Source organism: Mustela nigripes, chromosome 16 (genome assembly GCF_022355385.1).
Source record: "Mustela nigripes isolate SB6536 chromosome 16, MUSNIG.SB6536, whole genome shotgun sequence".
Classification (NCBI taxonomy): domain Eukaryota; kingdom Metazoa; phylum Chordata; class Mammalia; order Carnivora; family Mustelidae; genus Mustela; species Mustela nigripes.
This window is the reverse complement of record NC_081572.1, coordinates 16900442-16918444: the sequence shown is the minus strand read 5'-3', so window position 1 is coordinate 16918444 and position 18003 is coordinate 16900442. Positions and strand designations below refer to the sequence as shown.

The 18003-nt window shown below is 38.9% G+C and overlaps 1 protein-coding gene across 2 annotated transcripts in view; it reads right to left on the bottom strand.

Annotated features, from left to right (window-relative positions):
* NSF (N-ethylmaleimide sensitive factor, vesicle fusing ATPase) overlaps window positions 1–18003 on the bottom strand; it is a 148783-nt gene that overhangs the window by 103263 nt on the left and 27517 nt on the right. For both annotated transcript variants that reach the window (XM_059378751.1, XM_059378750.1), the window contains exons 2-5: window positions 17768–17853; window positions 15307–15406; window positions 11702–11741; window positions 1289–1455 (exon numbers count right to left, since the gene is read on the bottom strand). In XM_059378751.1, coding sequence (XP_059234734.1) covers window positions 1289–1455; window positions 11702–11741; window positions 15307–15406; window positions 17768–17853 — 393 coding nt within the window. The remainder of the gene's footprint in view (window positions 1–1288; window positions 1456–11701; window positions 11742–15306; window positions 15407–17767; window positions 17854–18003) is intronic.

Below are 18003 nucleotides of genomic sequence, written 5' to 3'. Positions count from 1 at the left end.
GCAAGGACAGTCCAGGTAAGTCACTAGAGATCAGAATGCCATAAGCAGCGATTCACAAACTTTTTGGTTTCAGGGTCTCTTTACATTCCTGAAAACTTTTGAGAATCCCCAAAGAGCCTTTGTTTAAATGGATTACATCCACTGGTGTTCACTAAAGTAAAAATTAGAACAAGAAACTTAAAATGTATTTGTTAATATAAAAATGACAATAAATTTATTATGTGTGAACATAAATGACATATTTTTAACTTATTAAAAAAGAACACCAATTTCCAAAATAAAAAACGTAAGTGGAAACAGAGGCACTGTCGCATTTTTACAAATCTCTTTAATGTCTTGGTTAAAGGAAGACAGCTGGACCCTCTCATCTGCTTTAACACTCAGTGTGCCAATGAGCTAGCACACATCACACAGTTTGCAAATCTCCATCGTACATTCATGAAGGAATAAGAGGAAAAAGAGACATGACATCTTGGCATTTTTATGAAAATAATTTTGACTTTGCAAACCCCCTGAAAGAGTTTCAGGGATTCCCCCGGAGGCCTCTGGACCACACTTTGAGAACTACTGGTATGGAGCTATGAATGAAAGGAGGAAGGAGTTAGAAACAATTAAGAAAAGTCACAAAGCTGGAGAAAAAGTCATGATGAGGTCAAAAGAGAAATGATTGTTTACACATTCAAACAAGCAGCAAATAATGAACTCACACAGCTTTTTAAGTAAAATTACAAAAGAACAGAATTTCTTCCTAGGATGTTAACAATATATTAACTGAAGTCCAGAAAAAAAGGCAAGATCAGCATATCAGTTTTAAGGATAAAAAAATCTAGGCTTCAGATGTTCCATGAAAAACCTGAAAATATATATACCTAATTGTCTTAAGATTCTCAAGTTAGTTCACAATCAAAGAATTAAGAATGACTTTTCTAAAGAAATATCAGTAAAAGAGAAAGCCATCTGAGACAAATGTATGTCCCACATGAATGTCCCACAAAAAGAAAAGTAAGAAATCTGAGACATATAAGTTTGCGGTGTTTCCAAATCCACAGAGGAAAGAGTTGCTATAATTAAATATGACACTGTAACCCTAAAAGCTACTATAGAATTTTTCTGACTGGACTCAGAGGTTCAGTAAACAAATCTCCATCACTTTTTATCACTCAACTGGATATATCTGTCCATATATGAAGCTCCTCCCAATTTCTAAAAAGCAGAATTATTATTTTAGGCAACTACAGGGGTTGGAACGCCTATTAAGTGGGAGGAATGAAAGAAAATTCAAAACCACCTGCTGTCCCACTGAGAACGCCTGGTTGTTGAACTGCTGAATGAATTCTGCTGCCATCTTGTCAGTATCATAAGGGTTGGAGTCAATGCTCTTTTTCTGCAGGAAATCAATCTCGATGGTCATTGTGCCAATGCATTGTTTCGCCTTGTCAAATGTATATAAGGACACTGGGGGAAAAAAGAAGAAGCATTTTTAAAACCTCAAGGACACCAAATACTTGCTGTGCTGTGGTAATTACAAGTTTCACATAAATGAAGCTTAAAAGAATTCGAGCAAAAGGGGGTTTTCCATGGCCGTCACTAGAGGGAGACACAGGCAGAGATTGAAGAAAATAATAGAACCACTGAAGTCTTGCTCCCCTCTGAATTAGGACATACTGAACAGCACTCTCCCTCTACTTTTATCCCTCACCGGACTCTCACAGGAAATCACAGCTCTTCCCACACGGTCTCTGCATCTTCCTCCTTCTCATTTAACAGAGGACAAAATGACAGCATGGGAAGTACCAGCGGAGTTGACATAGCATGCTGCTTTCAAACAAGATTTTTGTTTGACATAAGCAAGAGCTACTGTGAGAAGTGTGTGGACTCTATTGCCCTACCAAGTAGGTGTGTAGGACCCCTCCCACCCAAAAAAGGCTTGAGAAACAATATTTACTAGGCAGATTTGCTCCAGAGCAACTTAGAGTTTGACATTTCTTTTTTAATACTACAAGAATATTTACTGAGCACCTACTATAGTCAGCAAACTACAGTAAGTACTCCATGCACAACATGCAAAAGAAGGCAAGAACCATGTTTTTAACTCATCTTTGTATGAACAGCACATAACAGCAAAAAACCTAATCTCCATGCTATTAATAAAGTAGGCAAGACAAAGGAATTTTGGAGTTGAAGTCTTTGTTTCAAAAGATTCTGTTAGGAGTCACCTAGGTGGCTCAGTCAGTTAAACATCTGCCTTCAGCTCAGGTCATGATCCCAGGGTCCTGGGATCGAGCACTGCATTGGGCTCCCTTCTCAGTGTGGGGGAGGGGGTAGCTAGCTTCTCCCTCTCCTCCTGGCTTGTGTTCGCTCATGCTCACTGTCACTATCTTTGTCTCTCTCAAATAAGTAAATGAAATCTCAAAAAAAAAAAAAAATTCTAAGTAAATCATCTAGCTTTCTGCGTCTTGATTTGTCACATCTGTAAAACAAGAAGATGGAACTATATAAACCTTTGCTTCTTCCACACCCTAAATTCTGTTCTAAACTTATTTCTTTTTTTTTTTAAAGATTTTATTTATTTATTTGACAGAGAGAGATCACAAGTAGGCAGAGAGGCAGGCAGAGAGAGAGAGAGGAGGAAACAGGCTCCCTGCTGAGCAGAGAGCCCGATGCGGGACTCGATCCCAGGACCCTGAGATCATGACCTGAGCCGAAGGCAGCGGCTTAACCCACTGAGCCACCCAGGCGCCCTAAACTTATTTCTTATAATCTAGTCACAGTTGAGTCATATGTAAAGATTTTCTACAAATTCTCTGAATGAAATTGCCTGTATAATCATATTTTAATTATTTTGGCTTGCCATTGTAAAGGGGGATACACATAAAGATAAACATTTTCAAAAGCAAGTTAACTAAGAAAGCCAGGGTAAAGAATAGAAAATTCACTGAAGATCAAAGAGTAAGTTCAAATCTCAACTGAAAGTTTCAATAGACTTTCTTGCCTCCACTTCTGGGTGCTTTGTTCTGTCTTAACATTTTCTAGAAAGTAAAGGTTACACATTAAGTAACTGTCATAAGCAAGAGAGCCTATTTCCTCATATAGTGAAGATAAGTACAGAATGAAATATTTATGTAAAAATGAGCAACTTGGTGCAGCAATTCCATTTCCAGGTGTCTGTACCAAAAAGATTCCTGAACAATTATCTAAAAAGAGATCTATAGAGAGGTTCCTTGCAGCATTATTTGTAACCAACACTGAAAAACACTGATCAAATAGGGGAATGAGGAATAAAATGTGGCCTATTCAGAATGTGTAATACTGCACAGCAATTAAAATTAAAACTTCATATATATTTAATTGTATAATTATAAATTATATTGTATGTATATGTATAATTTAAATGTTAAAATATGTATAATTTAAATGTATAAAAGACGGATAGACTATTAAAATATAATATTGAGTAAAAAACCATACTGCAGATTCATACAGCATGATACCATTCTGTGCAATAAAGACTGAAAAACAATTCTATAATGTCATGATGTGTACTTATGTATGTGTGTATTTACATATACACATACACCTTTATGTGTATATACATGTGTGTATCATTTGTGTATCAAGAAACTTGAGGGGCGCCTGGGTGGCTCCGTGGGTTAAAGTCTCTGCCTTCAGCGCAGGTCATGGTCCCAGGGTCCTGGGATCGAGCCCCGCATCGGGCTCTCTGCTCAGCAGGGAACCTGCTTCCTCCTCTCTCTCTGCCTGCTTCTCTGCCTGCTTTTTCTTTTTTAAAAAAAAGAAAAAGAAAAAGAAATTTGAATAAGTGTATTAAAATATTATTGCTGACTACAGTTTTCTTTTTTTTTTTTAAGATTTTATTTATTTATTTGACACACAGAGAGAGATTATGAGTAGCCAGAGCAGCAGGTAGAGAGAGGGGGAAGAGGGCTCCCTACTGAGCAGAGAGCCAGATGCAGAGCTTGATCTCAGGACCCTGAGATCATGACCTAAGCCAAAGCCAGAGGCTTAACCCACTGAGCTACCCAGGCCCCCCCAGATTACAGTTTTCAAATGTGCTTTAATTTAAGGTCAGTTTTCCTAAATAGAAAAGACCAAGCTGTTACAATTTCAAATTCAGCGGGCAGTACCATGGACAGTACCACGGACAGCAACACAGGCAGCACCATGGTCAGCACCACTGTCAGCCCCAAAGGGACAAATGCCCTAAAGGTTTCATACAGGAGCAAAGGAGGGCTATAAGGTTGAGAATGTTTTCTTATTTTATGATTAATAGAAATCTAATGCCAAAGACTAATAAAAATTATTTTTATAAGCAAAGAATGATATACACAGTCCCTTGAATAAACAGGCATTACAATGAAAGGTATATACTCTAATGGTCAAAAACGTGTTAACTGGACATCAGTCTGTAATACCATTTTTTTTTTTATTTGACAGACAGAGATCACAAGTAGGCAGAGAGGCAGGGGGAAGCAGGCTCCCTGCTGAGCAAAGAGCCCAATGCAGGGCTCGATCCCAGGACCCTAAGATCATGACCTGAGCCGAAGGCAGAGGCTTAACCCACTGAGCCGTCCAGGCACCCCCAGTCTGTAATACTTAAATATGAAAATGATTCTTCTATAAGAGTCCTTCACACTAAGATTACTGACTTGACTAAAAAAAATTCTTACCTTACAGACAGAACTCCTTTTCAGAATCTTTGAATTAGCACTCCCCTTCATACCACATATCCTATCCTATCTGTGCCCACATTGCTACTTACACTGAAACTGCTTTCTTCCTTTATGGCCATAGCATCCACAACACTCAGGCCCCCAGACTCTTCACTGTCTCAAGCTACCTCTACCTTAGTCCCACCTAAGCACTTAGTTTTATAATTTTGCTCCTTGTCTGTCTGATTCACTTAAAAAAAATTATTTTTTAAGGTATTTTTTTAAAGTAATCTCTACACCCAACATGGGGCTCAAAACCACAATGTCATGATTAAGAGTCACGTGCTCTAATAACTGACCCAGCAGGGGCCCTGTTTGATTTGCCTTTTAAAGAACTGACTTTACAATCAAGACAACCATTTCTGGTAGCAGATGAATGCTTTAAACACAATTTAAGTAACAAAACACATTTCTCAGCTCATCAAGACTTATAATCTTGAATTTTCATACCTTTTCATAACAGAATTTATCTATATTAAAGGTTAAATTTAGGCACTCTTTTAACTATATTTAGAAAAATAAGTTTTGGGCTCCTGGGTGGGTCAGTGGGTTAAGCCTCTGCCTTTGGCTCGGGTCATGATCTCAGGGTTCTGGGATCGAGTCCCACATCGGGCTCTTTACTTAGCAGGGAGTCTATTCCTCCTCTCTCTCTCTCTGCCTGCCTCTGTGCCTACTTTTGATCTCTCTCTCCGTCAAATAAATAAATAGAAAAAAGAAAAAAAAGTTTGAAGAAGAAACCTATGCTACATATAGACTTATTTTCCCACTAGATTTAATAAGCATACATTTTTATTTCTGCCAATGTCTATAAACAAGGAACCCTGGTTTCATGCACTGACCTACTTCACTCTAGTGCTGAACTCCTTTGCTGTCTCAGCTTCTCACCAGGCTTCAGGTGAGGGAATTAGAGTTAACAGAATCAGTTATGTCATTGTTTCTCAAAATGTGGCTAAGGAATCACTTAACAGTGAGTGTTAAAAACACAGATTCATGAATCAGACTTCTCAAGGAGAGGGCCTGATAATTTTTTTTTTTTTTTAACAAACTCTCCAGGTGTTTCTCCCAGGCAAGTGTGGAAAGCACTAATTATGCAAATCTCTCCACCAACTACCCATATCTAAAGTAATTTCCTTTACTTCCACCCCCAATCAAAAAATTCTAGCCCTCATTTTATTTCCACAAAGGAAACAAAAAGTCACCTAAAGATAACCCCAATATGCAATTCCCTCTAACTAAAAAAAAGTTCCCACAAAAATTGAAAAAAACAAATCCACAAATTTATTATAAAAAGAAAAAAATATATAACAAAATACTGCATTATTTCAGCTAATAAAGTTTCTTCCCCCTAAAAATTAACCATGAACTAGAAAAAAATATATATGTATATAATATCAATTTAAACTGAACTAAATACCCTCATACAACTATGTAGACATATAACAAAACATCTACTATCAGAAGATCAAAATGTAAAAACACAAGTAGACAAAAGAATGCAATTAGAGTTTATGAAGCTCCAGAAGAAAACTGAAGAAAAAGATAAAACTATTTCAGAGTGAATAATAAATTACAAAGTGCCATGAGGAGAGGAGATTCAAATTAATATTTAGTAAAAGGCAGCAAAAGAAGAAGAAAACAACCAGATAACAAAATAAGATTTAAAACATTTTTTAAAGAACAAAGGGTCCTGGGATGGAGCCCTTCATTAGACTCCCTGCTCAGCAGGAAGCCTGCTTCTCTCTCTCCAACTCCCCCTGCTTGTGTTCCCTCTCTCACTGTCTCTTTGGTTCAGGTCATGATCTCAGGGTCATGAGATCGAACATGGGTCGGGCTCCACACTTAGTGCAAAATCTGCTTGCGATTCTCTCTCCTCTCCGCCCCTACCCCTGGCGCTCTCTCTCTCTAATAAATAAATAAAATCTTTTTTTAAAAAATCTTAACGACTGAGCCACCCAGGCACCCCCATAACTGTTATATTTTTCATGTGGATTGTGGCTGCTAGCATCATGAAGTGTCCTTCTTTGTATTGTTTAATGTGTTGTAAATTATACTTTGATGTCAGGATCACAAACCTTGCTTTCTTACTGTTTTTAATTTTCTCAGTATATCTTTGCCCATTTCTTTCCATTTAGCCTTTTTTAATCTCTGTGTTTTAGATGTGTCTGCGGTATACAGTGTAGAGATGGGATTTGCTTTATGAGCTAACCTGAAATGTAATAGGTTTATTAAGCCCATTCACAGATCTCAGTTCTGTTATTTTCTACAAATCTTTACATATAACTCAACTGTGACTAGATTATAAGAAATAAGTTTAGAACAGAATTTAGGGTATGGAAGAAACAAAGGTTTATATAGTTCCATCTTCTTGTTTTACAGATGTGACAAATCAAGACGCAGAAAGCTAGATGATTTACTTAGAATCTTTTTTTTTTTTTTTGAGATTTTATTTACTTATTTGAGAGAGACAAAGATAGTGACAGTGAGCATGAGCAAACACAAGCCAGGAGGAGAGGGAGAAGCTAGCTACCCCCTCCCCCACACTGAGCAGGGAGCCCAATGCAGTGCTCCTTAAGCCTGGGTGGCTCAGTGGGTTAAAGCCTCTGCCTTTGGCTCAGGTCATGATCCCAGGGTCCTGGGATCGAGCCCTGCATCAGGCTCTCTGCTTAGCAGAGAGCTTCCCCTCCTTCTCTCTCTGCCTGCCTCTCTGCCTGCTTGTGATCGCTGTCTGTCAAATAAATAAATAAATAAACCTTAAGAAAGAAAGAAAAAGAAATTTTAAAATCTTTTTTAAAAAAGAACAAAGAGGGGCGCCTGGGTGGCTCAGTGGGTTAAAGCCTCTGCCTTCGGCTCAGGTCAGGAGCCCCGCATCGCATCGGGCTCTCTGCTCAGCGGGGAGCCTGCTTCCCCTTCTCTCTCTGCCTGCCTCTCTGCCTACTTGTGATCTCTATCTGTCAAATAAATAAATAAAATCTTTCCAAAAAAAAAGAACAAAGAAAAAAACAGAAGGCAAAAGGGCGAGGTAGAAAATAATCATGAACTGTCATATAAGCAACAGATGAGAGTCAAAGGATGTCACTTAGAATAGTTTTTGAAAAGGTCAAAAAAAAAAAAGAGGGAACTAAGGGACTATGAGACATATAAATGCAAAAGTAATCACTAAAACAAAAATATAAAGACTCCTAAATACCAAAATAAAAATTTTTAAATAGCAAAGATGACATACCGAATAGAGAAACACAACTAAAATGCAAAATAACAGAACTGAGATCTGTGAATGGGCTTAATAAACCTATTACATTTCAGGTTAGCTCATAAAGCAAATCCCATCTCTACACTGTATACTGCAGACACATCTAAAACACAGAGATTAAAAAAGGCTAAATGGAAAGAAATGGGCAAAGATACACTGAGCAAATTAAAAACAGTAAGAAAGCAAGGTTTGTGATCCTGACATCAAAGTATAATTTACAACACATTAAACAATACAAAGAAGGACACTTCATGATGCTAGCAGCCACAATCCACATGAAAAATATAACAGTTATGGGGGTGCCTGGGTGGCTCAGTCGTTAAGCAGCTGCCTTTGACTCAGGTCATGATCCCAGGGTCCTGGGATCAAACCACCCATCAGGCTCCCTGCTCAGTGGGAAGCCCGCTTCTCCCTCTCCCACTCCCCGTGCTTGTGTTCCCTCTCTCACTGTGTCTCTCTCTGTCAAATAAATAAATAAAATATTTTTAAAAAATAAGTTATGAATATCTACATACCAAATAACACAGAAACTACTATGTAAAATAGAAACTACAGGAGATGCAAGGAAAAATAGAAAAACACTAAGATTTTAACACACCACTCTCAGTGCAAAACAGGGCGAATGACCACCAATAATAAAAATATAGAAGATCTGAATGGTACAATCAGTAAAGCAGAGCTTTCGATTATACAGCAAACACTACACCCTGATAACAGAGAATATACCTCCTTCTCAGTGCACATTCTTTCTCTGCATGTGGGTGTGTGTGTGTATGCACATGTGAGATGAAAATGCCTGAGATCTAGGGGCACCTGGGTGGCTCAGTGGGTTAAGCCTCTGCCTTCAGCTCAGATCATGATCTCGGGGTGCTGGGATCAAGCCCCACATCAGCCTCTCTGCTCAGGAGGGAGCCTGCTTCCCCCCTCTCTCTCTGCCTGTCTCTCTGCCTGCTTGTGATCTCTCTCTCTGTCAAATAAATAAATAAAATCTTTAAAAAATAATAAAAATTTAAAAAATAAATCTACCCTCTTCTCAAAGTTTAGGTATACAATGTAATATTGTTAAATAGTCACTATGCTGTACATTGCTCTCCAGAACTTATAACTGAAACTTTGTACCCTTTGTACCCTTTGACCAAACAATTCCCCATCTTATAAGTGTTTTCTTCAAAAATATCATCATCATGAAAGGAAAACAAAAAAGCTGAGGATCTGAGAAATGACAGCTAAGGACAACACACGGTCCTGAACTGGATCCTACACTGAGAGGGGGGAAAGGCTGTAAAGGAAATAACTGGGACAATTACCAAAACTGAATTACGGACTACAGAAGAAAGCTTCAATGTTTAATTATATTAATGTTTCATTTCCTGAATTCAGTTACTGTAAGACCGCATCTTGGTTCTCAGGAAATACACAATAAAGTATTAGCTGTAAAGAGGAATGATTTCTGCTATGTAAGCTCAAATGGTTCAAAATGTGTGTATGAAGGAATGTGTGTAGAGAGAGAAAATGCATTTTTAAAAATATGATAATTGGTGAATCTGGGTAAAAGTAGTATATAGGGATTCTCTTATTTTGGCAAACTTTTCTTAAATATGAAATTTTTTAGGCTTTAAAAGCAGGCAGAAAGGGGCGTCTGGGAGGCTTTGAGTTGAGCGTCAGACTCTTGATTTCAGCTCAGGTCATGATCTCAGGGTCATGGCACTGAGCCCCAGGTCCAGCTCTGAGCTCATACGGGAGTCTGCTTGAAGATTCTCTCCCTCTGCCCCTCCCCCCATTCATGCACACCCTCTCTCTCTAAAATAAATCTTTAAAATATTTAAAAAAAAAAGAAAAGCAAGCATAAAAAAATTTGAGTCAATTATACTTGCTCCTTCTTTCCTTCTCCTGCTGTACCCATGAAGTTGACATGAAACTATCTGACAAGAAGATTCATACCCCATTTTCTAAATTTGCCACAGTGCCTAACAGACAATGCCAGTTTTTGCTTATTAGCTTCTTGGCTTAGAATCCACAAGCAGCTTAGTCTTTTTTTATACCTGAAGTCATAAGCTGCTTTCCATGCCCTTCCCCAGTGAACTATGATGACTTGATACACACTTCATTTAAAAAAAAGCGCACCATTTGGGGTGACCGGTGGCTCAGCTGGTTAAGTGCTGGACACTTGGTTTTGGCTCAGGTCATGATCTCAGGATCATGAGATCGAGCCTGCATCAGGCTCCCCACTCAGTGGGGAGAATGCTTGAGGATTTTCTCTCTCCCTCTCTCTCTGCCTCTTCCCTGCTTGCATGCACACATGTGCCTTCTCTCTAAAATAAATAAATAAATCTTTAAAATAAAATTACCATTTGCTTAAATACTGCTACCCTTTTCTTAACTTAAATCTGATTTATCTTTCCAAACAAACACAGAAGAAAACATACCTCAGTATATAATAAAATGGAATCACCAAGTAATACCAAATTATTCCTCTTCCACATAACTTAGACTTTTTAAAAAAGTTTATTTATTTGAGGGGTGCCTGTAGCTCAGTGGGTTAAGCCTCTGCCTTGGGCTCAGGTCACGGTCTCAGAGTCCTGGGACGAGCCCCGCATCTGGCTCTCTGCTCGGCAGGGAGCCTACTTCCCTTCTCTCTCTATCTCTCTGCCTACTTGGGATCTCTCTCTGTCAAATAAATAAATAAAATCTTTTAAAAAAAGATTTATTTATTTGAGAGAGAGAGAGAGCCCGAGTGGGATGAGCAGAGGGAGAGAGAGAGAATCTCAAGCAAACTTCACGCTGACAGCAGAACCAAGGTAGGGCTCAATCCCATGACCCAGAGATCACGACCGGAACTCAAACCAAGAGCTGGACGCTTAGCCAACGGGGCCACCAAGGCACCCCCAATGTAACGTAGACTTTAAAAAAGTGTATCCCATAGCCATCATTTCACAAAGCTCTATTCAACTTAATTCTAGGCAAGCCAAACTCTCTCCAAGCTATTTTTCTTGACTCCTGAATTCTCCCCTTTCCCCATCTTCCGCAGTGACATCAGAATCTTTTTCAAAGTAAGGATTTTGACAGGCTCGTTCAGAAATCCTCAAGAGCTCTCAACTGTCTTTGAATAAAATCCAAAGTTTCCAGTTGTACTTTTAGGCCCTCCACTAACTGCATGCCTCCATCACTTAATAGAACTCACTCAGGTAAATCCTTTCAATCAGGCAAACATACTTCCTAAGCACTGCCTATGATTTGCTTGCTCCCATATGAATGCCTTTGATTGATCTTATTTCTCATCTTAAGAGCCTTTCTTCCTTATCTCTCCTATGTAATGCTTTCCCCCTACTTCATAATTATGCTCAAAACTCCAGTGCCTAAGAAGATTTCTCTGGCTGATTTTCCAGTCTCCAATCAATTTAGCCACTCCTGTTCTACCTTAGCACTTTCACACAGAGTTCCCAATGCTAATACTTGTACACTTATTTACCCTGTACACATTCTGTGAGCTATGAATAAATGGATATTCTTCCCCCCCTTAGATGGCAATTTTCAGGCAGAATAGCAAGTCGAGAGGTAAGTACCATAACTATTAACTTTTCCATTCTCATATATCTAACCAGTAACTTAAATAGGATCAATGTTTAATGGCCTGACAACCAGTAATAGAAAATTTTAGAGATATCCACAATCATGAGAAACTCATAAAGAAAATCTACATTAGGTAGCTAAAAAATATACCTACCTTCTATTTCTTGCCCAATAGAAAGTCCAGCCCATTTTCGCTGTAAAATAAAAGAAAGACACTTAAAAATAAAATCAATCAAAATTAGAGAAATGAGAAAAAGAAGGATCTCTATGAACCTCAGTAACAGGAACACATTCAAAGACCAAAATGTGGTTTAGTGTTGTGTGTTGAACTGTGTTCCACAAAAACACATGCTGCAGTCTTAGCCCCTGGCACATATGAGTACAACCATATCTGGAAATAAGGTCTTTGCAGATGCAATCAAGGTAAGATAAGGTCATTATCAAATTAGGGTGGATGCAAGCCAATATGGCCCAGTGTCCTTGCAAGAGGAAAAGAGACAGACAGACATATGGGGAGAAAAGTCATGTGATGATGTTGGCAGAGACTAAAGTGACACATCTACCAGTCAAGGAACATCAAAGATTGTTTTTGAGAAGCTAAGCACGGAACAGATTTTTCTTTAAGGCCTTTAAACAGAGCATGGCCCTGCTGGCACCTTGATTTCAGACCTCTAGACTCCCAAACTGCAAGAGAATAAATTTAAGCCACCCCACTCTGTGATGCTTTGTACAGTGGCCCTACAAAACGTATTACTTATTTATTTAAAGGTTTTATTTATTTATTTGACAGAAAAAGAGAGAAAGCACAAGCAGGGGGAGTGGCAGGGAGAGGGAGAAGCAGGCTTCCGCTGACCAGGAAGCCCAATGTAGGGCTCGATCCCAGGAACCTGGGATCATAACCTGTGGTGAAGGCAGACGCTTAACCAATTAAGCCACCCAGGCACCCCTAGGAAACATATTTATATGCTGTAGTTTACATCTGAACATCCATCAGAAAACATACAAAGCTTGCCTTTGTACAATAAAACTAGTATCACTGAGGATGTTCCTTTGTCCACTATACTGTGCCGAAGGCCTTCGTAGTATCAGGTAACATTTCGGTGTTCTAAATGTACCATGGTTACTTACACTGTTTGTTACAGTATCTCAAAAAGAAAAGCCATTCGGGGCACCTGGGTGGCTCAGTGGGTTAAAGCCTCTGCCTTCAGCTCAGGTCATGATCCCAGGGTCCTGGGATCAAGCCCCACATCGGGCTCTCTGCTCAGTGGGTAGCCTGCTTCCTTCTCTCTGTCTCTGTCTGCCTCTCTGCCTACTTGTGATCTCTGTCTGTCAAATAAATAAATAAAATCTTAGAGGAAAAAAGAAAAAAGAAAAGACTTTCAATTCATGAAAACTAAACTGAAGCTGGTCAGCTAATCTAGTCTGAAACCCAAATAGGGATCTCAATCATTAGATGGTTCTGATTACTCTCTGTACTAGCCAAAGGATTTTCAGGCATTTGCAACTAGTCTTTAGCTTCTCCCAGGTCCAGAATGGTTACAATGGCAAGAATATGCGGAGGCAGGCCAGATTGTGTTTAGGCAGGAATTTAGGACTGGCTTGGTATGGATTCAAAATTAGTCACTACTGATAACACTTCAAAGAACAGTGAGAAAAATATTTTTTGGCTGAAAAGCCACTTTCTGTCTACTCATCAAGCAGAGCGGATTTGGGGGTGGATGGTGAAAAGGCTGCATGGTGAGTGTATGCAACACCTGCTTTCCCCTCTAGCTCTCTCCTCATAGGTTGCTTCTCCCTCCTCTCTGCCCTTTGTGCCTTCTTCCATAATATCCCTTCTCATTTCTGGCCAGTGAGAAATTGAGCAGCATGCTGAGCAAGTCCAGACTTTGGATCAAAGAGCGGCCACAATTAGGTTCAGTACTTCAATCCCAAAGACAGACTCAAAGGATAAAAGTAATAGTATCTATCATATGGGGTTGTTTTGAGAACTAAATGAGCTAATATATGCAAGAGTATCTAGAATAGTACTTGGCCTATTGTATATATTAGGGATTTTTTTTTTTTTTAAGCAGAGACAAGAAGAAATAATTAGAAACCCCTTTTCTGACCACCAGAATTCCAGCTCTGCAAAAGTTGACAAACTCTAAAATATTCCAAACATCTAATGTGTAGAAACAAATGTGAAAACTAGTCCTGATAATCAGAGGCATCCAACAGAGAAAAGGAAATTGCCAGTAAAGATGTCCCATAATTTTTGAGGGCTTCAAGAGATCTTTAATAGATCCCTAAAGAGTGTTTGATATCTTTCCTTCAACCTCCAGGGGAATAAATCAATGTTTATTAGCATACTAGAAGGTAGGGGTTGCATTATATTGCCAAGGACTGTGGGATTAGCTGCACAAGTAAGATGATAAGGCAGAAAAGAATACAGACTACTACTTGCAATGCTCCTCAGTTATGTATTGGTGCCTGCAACAGTGCAAGGCAGTCTTCCCACCACAGAATCCTCCAACAATTATAAATGTAAGCATAATCCTTCCACTCTTTAGGAAGACCAGCAAGTTACATTGTACTCTGAGATAGCAGCTACTCATATCATACTCATTAGCGTGACATCATTGCATTTTATTTTTTTTTCTTTTTTCTTTTTTTTAAGATTTTTTATGTATTTATTTGACAGAGAGAAACCACAAGTAGATGGAGAGGCAGGCAGAGAGAGAGAGAGGGAAGCAGGCTCCCTGCTGAGCAGAGAGCCCGATGCGGGACTCAATCCCAGGACCCTGAGATCATGACCTGAGCTGAAGGCAGTGGCTTAACCCACTGAGCCACCCAGGCACCCCCATCATTGCATTTTAAAAAGCACTATTATTAGATGTCAGTTTTATAATTTTTTTTCTAGGATTTTTTTTTTTTTATTTGACAGAGAGAGAAAGTACAAGCAGGGAAAGCAGCAGGTAGAGGGAGAGGGAGAAGTAGGCTTCCTGCTGAGCAGGGAGCCTGATGCGGGGCCCTGGGATCATGACCTGAGCTGAAGGCAGATGCTCAACTGACTGAGACACCAGGAGCCCCTATAAATGTTATTTTTATATATTTTTTGTTACCCTATGAGCTAACATTAAAATAACTTGAGACTATCTGATACCTAACTGCTACTACAGCAGAATTTTCTGAAAATTAGAAAAAAAAACTCAAGGAAATAAAAGGTAAACATAGTAAAACTCACAATTAAGAATGTATCGTTACGGGTGCCTGGATGGCTTAGTCGGTTAAGCATCTACCTTCAGCTCAGGTCTCTTGGGATCAAGCCCCACGTTGGGAGCCTGCTTCTCCCTCTTCCTCTGCCCCTTCCCCCTGCTCGTGTGTGCAAGTGGGTGCACGCTCTCTCTCTGCCTCTGTCTCTTTCTCAAAAAAATGAATAAAATCTTAAAAAAAAAATGTATCTTTAGGGGCACCTTGTGGTTGTCAGTTAAGCATCCATCTCTTGATCTTGGCTCAGGTCGGGATCTGAGGGTTATAAGATTAAACCCCATGTCAGGCTCCACACTGGGTGCAGAGCCTACTTCAGATTCTCTCTCCCCGTCTCCCTCTGCCCCACCTCCCTTTAAAAAAAAAAGGAAATATTTTTAAATTCCTTATATAAATACCTAGATGTTTCTCTTCCATATGAATCAATACAGTTCCAGGATGAGACTTGCTTTAAATGAACTGATTTTCTAGGACTTTCAAGAATGGAAGAGAATAAATTAGCCTCTGAGTTACCTGAGGTAAGCTGAATGCGATGGTCCCTGGAACCACTGACGGATGGGTCCTCAGGGTAAATGTGTACCTGTGGTTGGGAGAGGTCCTCACAATCACATGCCTAAAAGACAGAAGCATAGTTGGTGATCCGTGTCATAGGATCCATCACTTCCACTGCATGTGCTCATTTCCAACAACTGATGCTTGATGAGTACCAGGTGGAAACATGGCAGGGTGTTCAAAAGTTCTGAAGGAACAGAACCACAGATTTCATTTCTCAAAAACTGTCAGCAATTCAAAATGTTTTACAGGCATAATCTTGGGCCAAGTACAAAACAAGGAGAATCAGGATCAAGTTCGAGAGAGGACATACCAATCAAAGTATCAACACCATTATATTTCCAGGGTATATAAAAGTGAAGACAATGATTTAGAGTCTTAGATATTAAGTAAAAATTAGATGAATTTCCTCTCCTGGGAATTATTTTACACCTTAAAGAGAACAAATGGAGGAGAACCAGAGATAGAAGAACCAGGATATAACAGTCCAAAAAAAGTTAAGTTTTAGGACAATTCATTAAATCTCTGTAGGCTCTCATAATAGTTCAAACAGAATAAAAAATTGTCACAAAATACATCCGCTTTCATACAGATGTCAAATATTTATTATTTTAAGGCATTTTGTGCTAATTCATTCTGCTCAGAAGTTACCCGTAAATAGATAAAATATACTCATCTCATAATAACCTCCTACAACAAGAAATTGCCAAGGACTGTGTGTGTGATAAAAGCTTCAAACTCTATTTTGCAACAGCACTATCTGTTTTGAAATCAGCTTTTAGAGAGCAGCCTGGGTGACTCAGTCAGTTAAGTATCTACCTTCGGCTCAAGTCATGATCCTGGGGTCATGGGATCAAGCCCTGAGTTGGGCTCCTTGCTCAGCAGGGAGGTGTAGGGGGGAGTCTGCTTCTCCCTCTGCCTCTGCTCCCCCCGCTCATGTTCTCTCTCTCACTAGCTTGCTCACTCTTTCAAATAAATAAAATCTTTTAAGAAAATCACCTTTTAAAATGCTATGACTTTTAAAATATTAATGGTTAATGTTTCCATACATGTGATTTTGCCACTACAAGTTCCTTATATCTGCTACATTTCAACTAACTTCATCAAGAGTATGGTGAACATTTGACGAATATAAGAGAATTCCATAAACAGGGGAGCCTGGGTGGCTCAGTGGGTTAAAGCCTCTGCCTTCAGCTCAGGTCACGATCCCAGGGTCCCGGGATCAAGCCCCTCATCGGGCTCTCTGCTCAGCAGGGAGCCTGCTTCCCCCTCTCTCTCTGCCTGCCTCTCTGCCTACTTGTGATCTCTGTCAAATAAATAAACTATTTTTTAAAAATTTAAAAAAGAGAATTCCATAAACAAATTCTCATACTGATTATCTACACCCCAGTTTATACATAGAAAGTTCTGTGTTCAACTTAGCATCAAAGAATTTTTAGGACAAGGAACAATATTACTGCAATCATGTAGTGTAGCCCCTTACTCTAAAGCTGAAAACTAGAGATAATTGGCAATTCTAACTTTGTAAAACTCCTATACTCTGGTTTCTCTTCAGATCGCATAAATCTAACTTTGTAAAACTCCTGGATTTTACAGATAGCTTTTTTTTTTTTTTTTTTTTTTTTTTTAATAAGGCTCAGTTAAAATTCTGCCTTACTGTTCCTTATTACCCTAGTCTGCCATCTGGTGGGGCTCCTTTATCTCCTACCTCTACCAGTCTCAGACGCATATATGGGCGGCACTGAACTTGGTAATAGGGTTTTTAGAAGTTCTGGCAGTGTGTGATGATAATAAATAAATGACAACAAAAAAATATGTATAAGTAAATACTTCTAAATACTTCGTTGTGCATCTTGTAATTTTCATGTCTCTTAGGTTATCATAGTAATAATTATCAAAATAGCTAATATTAATTGTGCTTATTAATGTACAAAGCACTGTTCCAAATGCTTTATTTATATAAAAGTCAATCTGCCCAACCACCCTGAGAAAGATATTATCACCATCCCCATTCCACAGATTAGGACACAGAGGCACAGAGATGGTAGATGAAACTTACCCATGGTCACCCAGTTCATAACTGACAGAGCCAGAATCCAAACTCAGACAATTTGACTGAAGACCCCAAATCCTAATGACTATGCTATATATGATTTATATAACAAGTATGCTTAGTTCTGCTAAGAAAATTGATAAAAATGAAAGTTATAGATTAAAAGGTATGTATGATTTTTAAAACATATTAATCAATGTTTAACATAGTAAAGATTGAAATACAGTAACTCTCAATTCTTCCATTTTCCCACTCAGCAAGAGGAATTAAAATATTATTCTCAAGTTTCCTAAAAAATAAGGGCTCTCTAGAAGTTTCTAAAATACCACTTGGCTGGTTAGGAGAAAACAAAATTAGATAGATACTCACTGGCCAGGCTGGAAATCCTTTTCATTCACAACTGCACAGTTAGTTAAAGATAATTCATCTGTAGGACATCTTGCAGCTTGCATACTCTGTAAAAATCAATGATTAAGAAAAAAAAAAATAAGTCGTCTTTTAAAAATTTTTTTTTTTAATTTATTTATCTTAGAAAGAGCAAACACAACCAGGGAATGACACGTGGAGGGAGAGGGAGAAGCAGACTCCCTGCTGAGCAGAGAGCC